Here is a 14754-nt window from a genome sequence, read left to right as displayed (position 1 = left end):
TTTATAACTTCAAATATTTCTATTGCCAAATTTTTTAACTTTCTGCATCGTAATTTATTGATGTAAAGACTATTCTCCCTAAACATGCGTCAACTGCATCGAGTAAAATGTCAAAATAGACACTTAAACAAAATGGTCAATTACACTGCACCTACTTTGAATTTAGTTTAAGACAGCAATTTATTAACCTTCACCATTTTGGGCAAATGCGGCGGCACGCGGCTTGGCACCTTTTCACAGATCGAATGAGTTTCGATTTTTAAAAAAATGTAAAAGGTTATGATAAACGTAAAAAACGTTAATTGGGGGAATATTTGATTGAGAATTGAGGAACGTAAAAATGAGGTTTTACTATATTAATATTTACTGTCTTTTTTCGGAACGATGTTCCGATGTTTCGGCTACTTTTGCAGGAGCCGCTACCTTCAGGGTAAACTATGTGTTTTGTAGAAAAATTTATGAGTTGGGTTTAATTTAAGCCCACCATCTTTGTTTTTGGGTGTCTGTGTATTTCAAATCATGGCACTACACATGACAAAAAGACACTGAATGTTCATATTGCTGACTGCGACACGCTACTTATTACTAGTATATAAACACATAGTTTACCCTGAAGATGGCTTCTGCAACGGTAGCCGAAACGAATCTAACTTAAACGGTATCACCCAAAAAACATGATACATATTGATAACAGTGACTGAAAATCTACGCACACATTTATATTACTTTTTAAAAGTAATACAGAAGTTCTGTTACAACATGCGTAATATGTTGCTATTTTGATCATACATAGTTCATTATTATGAAAAGTCAAATGATTGTTGAAAATGGTAAAATATAAATTAGTAAATAAATAATTCATCAATATTATTATTGCTAAATAAAACCAAAAACAGAGTTTAAATTGTTGAAGGGCTTTTTAAACATTCTATGCAATGTATTTACAGTGTGAGAACAGAATCCGGTGCATGATTAGGGGATTATCTTCCCTCTTCCCTTATTGTCTGCCGAGATAGCCCATGTAGTCCACCCCGTGCATGCGAAGGGGGTAGTCGTTGGCGAGCTGGTACAGCCCCTGCCAGGCCAGGGATGGGGGCGGGGGGTCCGCCGCTTCCTCCTTAGTCACCAGGGGCTGCGGCATGGCGGGGGTGCTGGGACCCCCGGTGGGCTGGAAGGACGATTCCCCTGAAAAGAGACAATTCGATTGATTATTATTCATATTTACCAATGATATAATCTAAAACATTTTTTATTTTTTCAAACAAAACTGCAATGTGTTATTTTTTATTGAATTAAAAAAAAAACATGCATTAATAATTTTATCTAGGTACTTAACTTTAAAAACACAAAAGTAAAAGTATGAATTTGCATAAAATGCATGCAACATTTTTTTCCCTAAATATTGGGAAATTTTATTTATATGGTTTCACTTTTTCTAGTATGGTACCACAGAATTTCAACTATTTAAACTATCTTCTTTTCACATTATGTTTATAACATAAAATAACATTTCTATTGCCAAATTTTTAAACTTTCTGCAACGTAATTTATTGATGTAAAGACTTTATTCTTTCTAAACACGCTGTAAACAATTTACCAGTCCTGAAGATGCCTTCTTAGGCGAAAGCGCTCTTTGGTCTAATGAAATAAAGGTTAAACTAAACCAATATGTTTTATTGATAACTTTATTTATAATTTTATCAAAGTTATTAACCATGGAGTTTTATCAAGAAATATCTACAAAAAACATCAATACCTATTAGAGTACTTGAAGTGCTGTCAGTATTGTGAGCAAGGGGGGGAGTGACGGGGGGAGGGACGATGATCTTCACATCGATCATATCAATGACGCTAGCTGAAAAATTAAAAAAAAAAAATTAGTACAAATTAAAAACAACACATACAAAGAACATGGTAAAAATTGTGATGCAGTTTCTTATTTTTTTGCCCAATAATATAGTTTGCCCAATATGACAGTGTTAATATTTAGTTATGCACATAATCGATAAAGACAATCAAATAACGCCATTTTGTCCACTGTCAATTTGTTTCAACTACGATGCAATATATTTTTTGATCAATTTAATAATAAAACAAACTACATACTTTTAAGGTATATTTTTTCCGAGTTAATAAATGTAAAAATATGTCAGGGGAGAAACTCTACAAGTTATGTTATTTGGATAAATCGATTAATCGGTTAGGTGCACCGATAGTAAAAAATAATAAAATTTACTCTGTGAATCCTGGCTGGAGTTGGTTGGCTGCTGCATGGCCTGCTGCTTCAGCAGCTTGGTCATGGTGTTGCGCGGCCTCTTGGGCCCGGAGTCGGCGATGCGCTGGTGCGCCGTCTCCATGTGCTTGTCCAGGATGTAGCGCCGGTTGAATGTCGCCTCGCACAAGGTGCAGTCGTGGTTCTTCATCTGGCGCGGCACGGCGCTTCCGGAGGGATCGTGGGACTTCTGGTGAGCGTACAGGTTGTATCTGGAAAGGTCATCGAGAGTAACGCGTGTGAATCACAAAAATAACTGGAACAATATTTGTTCTTGCCAATATTTATTAAACTATCAGGTAACAGACGGCGATACCAGATCTACTAGTTTTCTTTTGACACCAGAATTGAATGCTTTGGGCTGGATTAACAGGTGGTTCCAACAAGTCTGTGCAAATTCACATACATCCAATGTTTCAATGGAATTACTGAGCATGATGTCGATTGGCCTCCACGGTCGTCAGCTTTAACAGGTATGGTCTAGTGCAGATATCTTAAGAGCGGGATTTATGTCACCAAACCAGAAACACTACAAAGTGAATGAAATACTAGTTGAAATTTATGAAAATGTGATGAAAAATGTTATAAAAAGAGCCACCATTTGTCAGGCTAACAGAGGCGGACATTTAGCTGACATCGTCGTTCAGACATAATTTATTTAACTTTTTGTACATAATGTTATTTGTACATTGGCAGGTTTATTGCCAAATGGCAATTTCTTCCAACCAACCAATAAAATAATAGTTATATTTTTATAATTCAAGTTACAGAACATATTCAATAGAAAATAAAGATTAAAAAGCTAAAGATGTATAAAAATAGAAATAAACATATTTATAATATAAAGTTTATATTTGAAGCACTAACTTTGTGGTTATTCATTATAATAAAATAAATAAAACAACTTTGTTTTTAACCACTAATTTGTATTTTTCACCGACCGGTTTCAAAGCAAACAAGCTTCTTTGTCAAGGTTTACGTAAGTTACGTAAACCTTGACAAAGAAGCTTGTTTGCTTTGAAACCGGTCTGTGAAAAATACAAATTAGTGGTTAAAAACAAAGTTGTTTTATTTATTTTATTATAAACATATTTGTTTATAAATTACCTTAAATCAAAACTATTACTCAATGGGAAAAAGGAAAAAAGAGGAAAGGAGGAGAGATTAAGGAAGAGAAAGGAGATGTTTCTTCAGACGCGATTTAAACAGAGATAATGTAGTAACATCTTTGATGGTGGATGGGAGATGATTCCACAGTCGAGCCGCATGGACACTATATGAGTTAGAGAAGAAAGAGGAATTGTGGATGGGTATTAAGAGAGTGCCTTGAGAATTAGAACGAAGATGTAAACCATGAACTGATAAGCGTTGAAATTTTTCACGCAGGTATATAGGAGCGTTAGGACAATAAGGTGCATTGAACAGAAGTGAGAGGGAGTGATAGTCTCTCCGCTATCTAATTAAATAAAACATTTATCAGCATTAAACCATTTTTCATTAATTTCCCATAAAATAAAGTAGTAAACCTATTCGGCGAAGACCCTGTATCAGTAATTCATTGCAGTATCCAGGCAACTGAAGAATACAGTTCTGTGTGTGCAATATAACTAGAATCCTGGAAGAGTGTTTTCGACTCGATGGCTGCTCCCAGGTAAAAATCCTGAATAAGGAAATCGAGTGGAGATAAGTCCGCCGCTTTATCTAGTGGTTGACGGATTTGCCTTATCATCTTGATTTAAATCGGGTTGTGGTCCCGTGGCTAGTGTCTCGGACTCACAAACCAAAGGTCCGTGGTTCGAATCCCACTCTACCCCAACTTGATTCCATTTTCTAATAGTGAGTTATTTACAACTCGTTGAAAATGGCCCTCAAAATTAAATATTTGGGTAAATCATAAGAACGCAAATATTTCTAAAATAAATAAATAAATTATTCTTCGGGTTCCGGGTTCGACTCCTAGCAGGGTGGAAGTGAAACGTTGATTTTAAAGGTTATTTAAAATCAACATTACCGTCATGTAACAATAATGATCAAGATACCACACGATCGGAGTATTAAGTGGGAGTGGAAAGGAGTGGCGATGTTGAAAGACTTTATTAGAGGAACGATTTCCGCCATCTCACAATATCTATCAGTATCTCAATCTGCCGGTGGTTAATTAATTATATTTGGTAATGCGCAAGATACCTTTCGGAGAATTTCTTCCCGCACGTGGAGCACTCGTGTCGCTTCTCCCCGCTGTGTACGCGCTGGTGTCGCTTGAGGTGAGACCGCGTCATGAGAGCCAGACCGCACTTGCCACACGAGTGCGGCTTCAGCCCGCTGTGGCTGAGCTTGTGCATCTTGAACGAGGACGTGTGGATGAAGGACTTGCCGCAAAGGTCGCACTGGGAATGAAAAACACGTGAATATGAACACAAACGAACTTACAAATGAATTACTTTGGCATAACTCTTTTTTTTTTGCACCACAACAGGTCGGGAGGCCTAATTAGAGTGGTGAATTACATTAGAGAACACCCAGGCTTGAGAAAAACCAAATTGAAATTTTTGTGTTCTCACCGGGAATCGAACCCGGAACTTTCCGCGCGTGAGTCGAGCGTCTTGACCACTACACCACGGAGGCAGCCTCACTTGCTGCCGGACATCACTAGAGACGAGGTTGTGGAATTTTTCAAAGTTCAAGAATAATATTAACTTTCTATATCACGCGTTTATTAATCCATCAAATTAAATAACTTATTGTATCCTTCATTGCTTTCTTTTCTCTTTATTTATTTTATTTGGAAAACCAACCGTTCAACATATGTACATATTTATAGTATACAACAGATATTATATTGCATAAACTCAGAAACAATAACAGGTTTCTACAAATTGTGAAAAGTTAGTAAAGAAATATAATACATATCTCAGAGTAATAATTTGTTAGAGAAGCCCTTTAGCTCAATTGCCCAGAACAAAAGCGTTCCAAATTTTTGGTTTGGTTTTTGGTTAACAGCAAACGTGTAACGGACGGTTTTGATCTGAGCACATACGGCCCATTGTATTGCTGTAAACTGTAGCTGACTTCGTGGTAGATAATTATAGAATGGCATTTGTCCGTACTGGCAACTCTATTAGCCAGTGGGGTATTATTACTCTTAGATACATATGGATTTTATGCATCTAAAAATTTTAACATAAAAGAAAAGAATACAACAAAATAATTTTTAAAAATGAATAGAAATATGCTTGTAGTCAATAGAGCGGGATAAGGACAGGGATGCAGGAAGAGAGTATAAAGAGGGGATGCCTATGAATCTCAAAGTCCGGTGTCACTGCGTAGGTCCGTAGAAGGTACTGGTCTGTATTCCTGGGGCGAAGCGATAGTCAAGTCCAAAGGGGGTATTGCAGTAGTAGAGAGGTAGGTCGAGGCGGTTGTGAAGAAATAAAACGATCTGACTTGGGTGGAGGCTCGAGGCGAACTGATTTATTATTTAAAAATATACACGTTTTAGAGGACGCGTAACGGGCTCTCGCCACCTGCATCTGAACCGGGCGCTTGGCTGTTCGGGAGTGGGGGGAAGGCATAAACCACCGCCAATCCCGGCCGATGCCCCTCCTACTAAGTGCATATACACTTAGTGGGAGGGGCATCGGCCGGGATTGGCACACACATGTCCACCGGCCGGGATTGATACACACATGTCCACCCTCATTCCAATATAACACCCACCCTCTCACTCACTTACACTCACAAAAACACACTAGTATGTATTGTACGTGTATTTAATGTATTTCTGTGGATATCTGTCATTGGTTTTATTCTCTGCATATTTTATTTGTTGTATTTTTGTTACATGTATTACTGTTGATATCCCCAATAAAAAAATATAAAAAAATAGGGAGGGGCCAACGCTTTATGTCACAAGCCCTGTAAATGCCTAGACTTCCATATCCCTTCTCAAAAATGTTTTCCCTCTCTGTTGCAACAAATTTAGATTTAAATAACTCCCTAGGGAGGTAATCCAGCCGGTCTTCAAAAATTTGCACTTACTCGAAACATTGTTGACTAGAGATACATGTTTATCATTGCATCGTTCACCAGGAAGCGCTTTGAGCGAAAACATTTCTGGGAGAAATATTCCGTGTTATGGATTTGGTGAAGTTTTTTATCATCGCCAATTCAAAGACTTTTACCTTGAAATACATATACCTTAGCTGCATACTAAGGTTCGTTGGCTATCGAGAGGAAACATTTTAAAATGAATGAAAAGAAATTTGGCTCTCAGAAGAAATATTAATGTTGTACTGCTAATCATTACCTGGTAGTTAGGAGTTCCAGTGTGTATTGCTTCATGTCGTGAGAGTGCTCCTTTGGAAGGGAAAATTTTTCCACACACAGAACACTTCCAAGGACTTATGCCTATAAACAAATATTATTATCATTTACATATATATAATGTTTAAAAAACATATGCTGAAAACAAAAATTATAACTTCTCAGACATCACCGGACACTACCAGGGCCTCGATTATGATGGGAAGATAAAGACGTCATACCTTCACCTTGACGATATAGCTGAAGATAAATTCTCTCTAGCGATTATAAAGATATACTACCGACCCCCCACCTTCAAGCTTTGGGTAGGTACATCGATATGAATCAAGGGGAAGCATACATCACGGTACACATATCTACGCTCTAAAATGACATATCTCCAGTATGACGTCATAGTTGAAAATAAAAGTCTCCCGACAGACTACAAAGGTAAAGTACCGATACCCCTACCATCAAGTTTTGACGTAAGTACATAATTTTATACCGACGGGTCTAGAACCCCTCGATACTTTTATCTACGCACTAAAAGTGTCAAAAATTTTGTTCCACCGAGCAATTTTTCCTTTAATTATGATTTATTAAAATTTTAATTGTTTTGAGGTTGGCACTTTTTTTCTTAAAAGCCTATTAAAAATATGAGAGAGAAATAATTAAGTTTTGAAGTCGAATTAAATTCCGACATAACTGTTACTTTAATAAAACGAACGCCTAGATGTGAAAATAATGTTGCTAGGTTCTCTCCTATTAACAAATAAGAGTATTTAGGCGTCAGACACAGATTATATGCGTCAGAAAGTTACCACTCTAAAAATATAATTTAGTTATTATATTTATTCCATCTGTTTTACTATCTTTCCGAGTGTATGTATCGAGACGTTATAGGAGCTGGCTTTGTAGTCGATCGGTAGATACATACAGACGATCGTTTAGCGTACCATCTAGGTGATTTCCAAAAGTCATGCAAAATTCATGGTTAAGCGAGCATTTTTTGCTTGAATTGGGATTTATTGGAGTTTATAATCGCTTTGAAGTGAGCACTTTTTATTACGGAGCCTATTTAAAATAAAAATGAGAACTATTTTAAATGTTAATGACGTAAGGAACGCGGACTAATTGTTTCCGGTCATTCCATTGGCTTGTATACCGTCTCAATATATAGATAGTGTTCATAATTGAGGCACAGCAGACCCAATCGCTAGCTATCTATCCCCCCCCCTTAGACGTCAATCCAATGTCCCTAAGTTCCGCCAAATAGAGCTGTAAAATCATCGCCGCCTAATCAAAATATTTTTTGTTAAAAAAACAGATGAATTGACAAAATCTAATGCTTTTTTGTAGCCTTGATGATTCTAAAATTACTGCTGAACATGAACTTCTGCTGACTATGGCTGACGGAAAGGTGTGCAAAACAGTGATCGAATATTGTTCGTCCAAACCAATATTGAATCAACTGCTCCACAAATGTATAGTTTATGTTATGATTTTGTTATTTTTCTTTTCAATTCAATTACTATTGTAAAATTTTGAATTCTTTATCTTTACTGTTTTTGTATAAATACATTTAATTTTATAATGAAGATACCAGTCTCGAAGATGTCGTGAAGGCGAAGAAACCAGTCAGTGGTTATTTCAAATTTATGGGTTTAAGTATCACTCCTCTTTGATTTTTATATAAAATACCTAGCATAAATGTTTGTTTAAACTTGTCTTCCTAATAATTGGAGTCAATATTTACCTTTGTGCATGCCAACATGTATGTCACAAGCTTTCTTGTGTTTGTACGAGGCTCCACAGATCTCACAGATGAAGGGAGAATTAGATCCAGCATGTTTTAACATATGATAGTCCAAACGGGCTGAAAAAATATAAAAAACAATCATAGTAAATCAAAATTTATTAAAAAGAAAAGACTTAACAGCAAATCCATAAGCTGATAATGCTTAAAAATTAAGTTTTCTGGGCTGGTATGATAATTTGGGTACTAATTATGCGCTAACAAAGCAGTCTCTATCTCTGTGATCGTTTTCAGAGTATCAGTTAAGATAGCGTTAATTGGCTAATTTGTTAAGGGCCACAAATTGAAAACGCCGAAATTTCAAAATGCCTTTTGGCATTTGGCGTTTTGGTGACTAACTTCAGAGCAAAAAAACCATCTGTTTTGTTTCTGGGTGATAGTTAGTACAAAACATCATACTTAGATAGATACAGCATTAACACTGGTATTAGAAATATAAATATAAAAAGTAAGATTATAAAAAAATATTATTAATATCTAGTTATTCTCAACTTTACTGTGTTTTATTTATATTTAGAACATATGATTTTATCATGGTGATTGTTATTTTTTATTTAGAGATGTTATGTTTCTCTTTTACTTTTTTGTTTTTTGTAATATATGTTCACTAATTTTTTAGTTTCAATTGTTCTATTATTTCATACTATGAACTACATGATTATTGTGCACTGCTATGATTATTTCTGTCAATTATTATTTTTTTGTAAAAGGTTCTTTGAACCGTTGATGTGTAAATAAATAAATAAATAGTGACCGTGAAAACCTTCACACCCATTGAATGAACGAATCATCCTTTAGATTTGTTTTTTATTTTAAAATCTTTATAATTAAATTGCAGGAGAGGTAATACTCTCCTGCAAATTATCTTTGTGGAGCATTAATCAATTAGCGTTTTTAGAGTAAATAATATACAGAAAATTTAATTTGTTTATTCAGATAGTAAAATTACCTTTAGTACTGAAGGTAGCTTTGCACTCTGTACAAGGCAGCATCTCTTTACTTTTCTTTGATAATCTTTTGAATTCCGTATCGATACCAGATTTTATCTTAATATTAACTGAGCGGAACCTATTTGATACCGAATCTTTGTTTTTCTTCCCGCCATCCAAATGCTTTACTTTGATTGGCTTAATTAAATGAGTCCCAACTTTTTTTATTGTCAGACTGGGTGAAGAAAGTTTCTTTTGTAATTCTTCGCTCGTTGGTTTGACATCTTCTTCTTCGGTAGATTTGATATGAATGGGTTTTTTTAAAACTTTACCAGCGGGACGACCCCTAGTTCGGGGTTTAATTTCCGCTTCGATCGTCCAGTCTTTGTCATCGCCTTCCATTTCAATATCAGACACATCGAGCTCACTAAAAACAAAAATACATATGAAAAAAAAATATATTTGAGCAATTTAAAATATCAGCGGATGAAGAGAGACATAATGACGGGCAACCAATTTACGACACTAGGCAAAGACAAAAAACCATACTTCTGCTCCCAAAGAAAAAAACATATAACGGACAAAGGCACTATAATTTTCTGGCCCCTAAGCTATACAACTTTTTAAAAATGGACATACCGGTAAGCAAAATTAAAAACAATGTTTTCAAAACTCTAGTCCATAAATGGATTGCTAAAAAGACAGGTAGCTGAGGAATATGATTCATATACCTGAATACAATTTTAATTTCTTGAAAGCCCTTTCTCATTTTATTAACGTAGGTGTGTTTAAGAATCTTTTTTCATATTTCTTTTGAATTTTTACACAACAATTGATAAGAAAATATGCAGTATTACGTATAAAATAAATAATACACTGACACTCCGAAATGTGCCTGTGGGCCAGTGAAGTGGCTACACCCATAAATAAAAAGGAAATTATATTGAATGTACCTATTGTATAAACATTTTCTTTTGTAAACTATGTATTTGTATTATATGGATTAAATAAATAAATAAAGAAAATAAATTAAAAATGAAACATACGCAATTTGTGTAAAGACAATACTGTGAATGTAATAATATGTAACTGATACAATTGACTTCGTGTAGACGCATACGATAATAAAAATAATTTTTATAATATAAATCAACAACACAAAAAAAACTGCATTTAAATTTATTTTTTATCATTTTTTAAAAATATAATCGCAAGGTTATTTGACACTCCTGAACATTTTGATAAATGTGTGATCCACAGTAAAGTAAAATTGGTCAATTAAAGATACTATGCCAGCTGGTTTCGGAACAACACTGTACCTTATGAAAATAAGGAAGGTGTAAAAATAAACTAATCTAAATATAATAAAAATAAATATTTTGGCTTATAAATCAAGTTAGTTTATAACTATACAGGGTGTTCCCTGTCACACCCGAAACCACGATGATCAGTATGGGCAAGAAGACATATTTTTTAAAGTATTTAGAATTAAGAAAATTTGTAAAAATAAAATATTAAAAAGAACAAATGGTTGCTAACTTCTGCAGGGGAGACGCGAGGGGGGCGCGGCCGGTGTGTCAGACTCCCCCCTCCTCGTTTCTCTCCTGCAGAAGTTAGCAACCATTTGTTTTTTTAAACTTTATTCATTCTAAAAATTAATTTGAATGAATTTTAAAACTTCTTCTTGGACCAGTAGCCCAATCATAAATAACTTTCGGCGTGCTTAAAAACATGAGAAGCGTTAGAGCGATCTCAATGAACAATAATGAACATGCTTAAGTTATCGCAGTCATAAGTCAACGCGTGTGTAATCTCTAAGTCAACGCTCGTGTCGATTTGTTTTTTGTTTTCCTCGTAAATAAATACAGTTCATTGGCGAAAAATCGGCGTTTACTGTAAAAAATAGTAAAATATATTTCATTTGCAAAATAGTAAGGAGTAACTTATACAAAAAAGTTAAAATTACATTACAATTACTATGGCGACTGCTTTTCTTGATATTTGGCTTGCCAACCGCCGGCTAAATGCAAAAAATAGCATGATAAATAATAAATTAAAAAAAATATCAATTTTGGAATATTTTCCATGTTTACACCGGTGAAATTCAAATACGATATGTGATTGCGCAGCAGGATTATACGTCGCGAAACTTGACATTCAATATTAGGTGTTCACGGATGTTCTATTTTGATTGCGAATACGATAAACAACCATGGTGAGAAATTGTTATCACGTCGCTTATTAGCACGTTGATAGCTATTTGTGATAAAGCTACATTTGGTTATATTACAGTATTTCGACTTTTGTCTACAAACATTTGGACACACATAAAATATTGTAATAATAGTGAAGGTTAAACAGTGTGTTAATTGATCACTAAAGTAAACTTAATATGCTTAGTCGTTTCAGTTAATAATTGTACCTGTCAAGGTGTAAAAATAAACTAGGTAAATATTGTTCAATTTTCCAAAAATTGAACAAGTTTTTTAGTCTTACCAAAATTGTTTTATGAATAACGAAGAAAAAATTTTAACTTACGCGTAAGATTTTCTTTTGGATTTTTTTTTTGATTTTCGTTTCTTCGATTCCTTAGTACTCTTAGTGGCTTCGGGTACAACTACTGATTGTAGAATGTCTGGGTCTTTAGCGATGTCTATTCTGTGTACGGTAAAAGCGTGAACGGCTCCTAAGGCTTTAGTCTTGAACTCCAATTTGCACAACCGACACATAAACGATTCACTTTTACTGAAAACAATCAAAGAAAATAGTTGTTTAAGTATATATTGTTGGCTTCGTGGTGTAATGGTCAGCGCGTTTGCTTACCATGCAAGAGGTCTCGGGTTAGATTCCTGACATGGTTAAGATTTATTTATTTAAAAGGGTGTTTTCACACCAGAATATTTCATAATCTGGACTGGTACCTGAAGCGTAAGACTGATTATTTTACCTTTGTGTAACAAAAAAATTTATAAAGATTTGCTGCGATTGGTGTACCAATGCAGTGCCCTAATGAAAAAGAATGATGATGATATTGAATTGATTCTTTCCTGGGTCCGGGTGGATGAAGAAAAAATGTAAAACAAATCAGTATTTTGAACTCAACGGCTACCCTCGTATAAAAATCCTGAAAAAGGGAATCCAATAGGAAAAAAGCGGCCTCGGGTGTATTGATTGGTGCGTTCACCTGGAAAATTAGTTTGAACACAGTGCAACTAATGGCGGCGTACAGCAAATATTAGTTTAAGTTTCCTAAGAAAGCGGTGGGGTTATCTAGTGGTCATCATGTGTCGTGATACAGCGGGCGTAACAAGATGGTCGTCTGAACAGTGGCCAGAGATGTCAAATTAAAGGGAGCGGTGTCGGTATCTAGCAGTTGTGATCACCTAATTTCATCAACCAATTTTTATAAAACTGAAACGATCTAGACAAACTTAGATGCAGATAAATTTGGAAGATAAGGAGTCATCGAAATTCGAAAACGACTATTTGGAGGAGAGTGAGATGTTTAAAAATCATGCTTCATAGTACACATTTCAAGGTTTGGTGCAAATTAAAAAATTTTCTTACGCATAAATTTTTTGTTATTTTTGATAGTCCAAATATAAGATAATCAATAATTACTATGACTGACCCCTGCATGATATCTAGCAATTAAATCCCAACACAAATTTACGGGTTCATAACTGGAAGCTCTATCATCCCCAATTCCACTTCAATCCCAAAAAAAACTTCCTTTCCAGCAGGGTAGTTTCAGACTGGAATAAATTCCTAAGTCTATTTGTCTATTCCATTTCGGTCAATCAGTTCAAAAAACCATTTGGATGCTTTTTTTTAAAGGAAGAAGAACTAAGACAAAAAGCAGTACACGAGATATAGGCGTTAATTCATTACAGGGACTAAGAGTTGTTAGATTAAAATTATTGCTATTTTCACTATATATAATGAGAGTTTTTCCGATACTCAGCTGTATTTGGTTCATTAAAACCAAAAGTAGTATATTAACAGAATGCTTTTCAGGTTCCCCTGCCAAAAAATATATTTATAGTTACGCGGTATTGCAGTACCACCGACGATGAGTATCGTGTTCTTTTTTTCGAATTGACGAGGACAACAATATATTTAGTAATTATGATATTCAGTTATTATAACGTGTCTATTTACCGTATGTCAGTGAACAAAAGCACTAAAAAGGAGTTTTGATGTATTTATAAAACAAAGGAACTTACACTTCCACTTCTGGAACATCTAACTCAGATTTAATTTGTGGAAAAATTTGGAATGGAACATGAACTTTTTCTGTTGTTTTTTCCTTGTTTTTCGCCAACGGTTCGTCGTCAGAATCTGAGACAGGCAATGGCGAAGGACCTCTCGACACATCGAGAAACTCGTGCTTAACATTTGTGCAGCAAAACTCTATTTTGCTGGGTAATAAATCTTCCGTCTGAGTCTCACACACTGCCAAGCGTTTGCACAAAGCTGTTAAATTATTGTTTTTGTTTAAAATAACCAAAAATTCGTTTTTTAAAGTCAAAAACTTCTCCTGGGCACTGTCTAAAGTATTTACAAGATTCAAACACACATTACACAAGTTATTCGACCACACTTTGTCCCTTTCAAACATAATATTACTAGTTTTCGTAATGAAGTCTGAAAGTAAACAATGAGAGCTTCCTGTGTATGTTGTGTATATATTAAAATATGAACGATTTGTCTTCGCGTTGCAAATGACACAACCTTGGGGTGCTTCACTGCTAGCGGCTTCATTCTCACATTTCATATTATATTTCCATTTTGTGAACAGGTCATCTTGTTCTTTATTATTTTTGAGTGGAGATGAATTAATTTTAGAAGTTGGAGCTAGGGTCTCTTCCGATTTTGGCGTCGGCTCCGTCATTTTGTCGGGTTGTCAAACACAGAACAATGATAAAAATTAAGCCTTTACATCACTGGATAGGACTGTCAACAATATCGATACTAGCATAGGGAAATACTATATACAATGCACATCGTATGACACGTAGAATATAAACATTTGTACGAAAATATGCATAAAATTCCACATATTTTGCAAAATCATATATTTCCTCAATATATTTTAGAAGACTAATATGAAGTTAGCTGACTTTGACAAAGTCAAACTAATTTACGACTATGTTCACTCTGTTTCTTTATATGGTTGTTTAACACGGTTTCTTGTCTACTTTTAGCAATTTGCGGGGCGAGTTGTAATATATCGAGCTTTCGAGCGTCAATCCCCTCTTGTCCAATTTTAAAAAAATAAGAAATATAGGAAAGAATAAAAAAGTGTAATACATAATAAACTCAATAACATACGTTAGAATGAAACAAAAAACAGTAAAAATTACTTTGAAAAAATATGAAACGTAAATTATATAAATGTACTATTTTTATTTACAATTTAATTTTTAAATTGC

At 34.7% G+C, this 14754-nt stretch overlaps 1 protein-coding gene across 2 annotated transcripts; it reads right to left on the bottom strand.

Moving 5' to 3' along the window:
- Window positions 1-898: 898 nt before the first annotated feature.
- Window positions 899-14470, bottom strand: LOC148280803 (uncharacterized). 2 transcript variants are annotated; one of them, XM_088227763.1, is made up of 9 exons: window positions 13546-14470; window positions 11858-12064; window positions 9340-9746; window positions 8331-8450; window positions 6579-6679; window positions 4460-4659; window positions 2237-2484; window positions 1757-1855; window positions 899-1185 (listed from the first exon to the last, which is right to left on the bottom strand). In XM_088227763.1, the coding sequence occupies exons 1-9, from the start codon at window positions 14211-14213 to the stop codon at window positions 998-1000; spliced, it is 2238 nt and encodes a 745-aa protein (XP_088083889.1). In that variant the 5' UTR covers window positions 14214-14470; the 3' UTR covers window positions 899-997. The 2 variants fall into 2 exon arrangements, with proteins under 2 accessions (XP_088083889.1, XP_088083891.1); XM_088227765.1 differs by having other exon boundaries at window positions 14054-14431.
- Between the last annotated feature and the right edge of the window lie 284 nt (window positions 14471-14754).

Source organism: Micrasema longulum, unplaced genomic scaffold (genome assembly GCF_059751315.1).
Source record: "Micrasema longulum isolate JH-2025_06_02 unplaced genomic scaffold, ASM5975131v1 h1tg000534l, whole genome shotgun sequence".
In the NCBI taxonomy this organism is placed as follows: Eukaryota; Metazoa; Arthropoda; class Insecta; order Trichoptera; family Brachycentridae; genus Micrasema; species Micrasema longulum.
The sequence above is the reverse complement of the archived record's forward strand: the minus strand, read 5'-3'. Positions and strand labels throughout refer to the sequence as shown.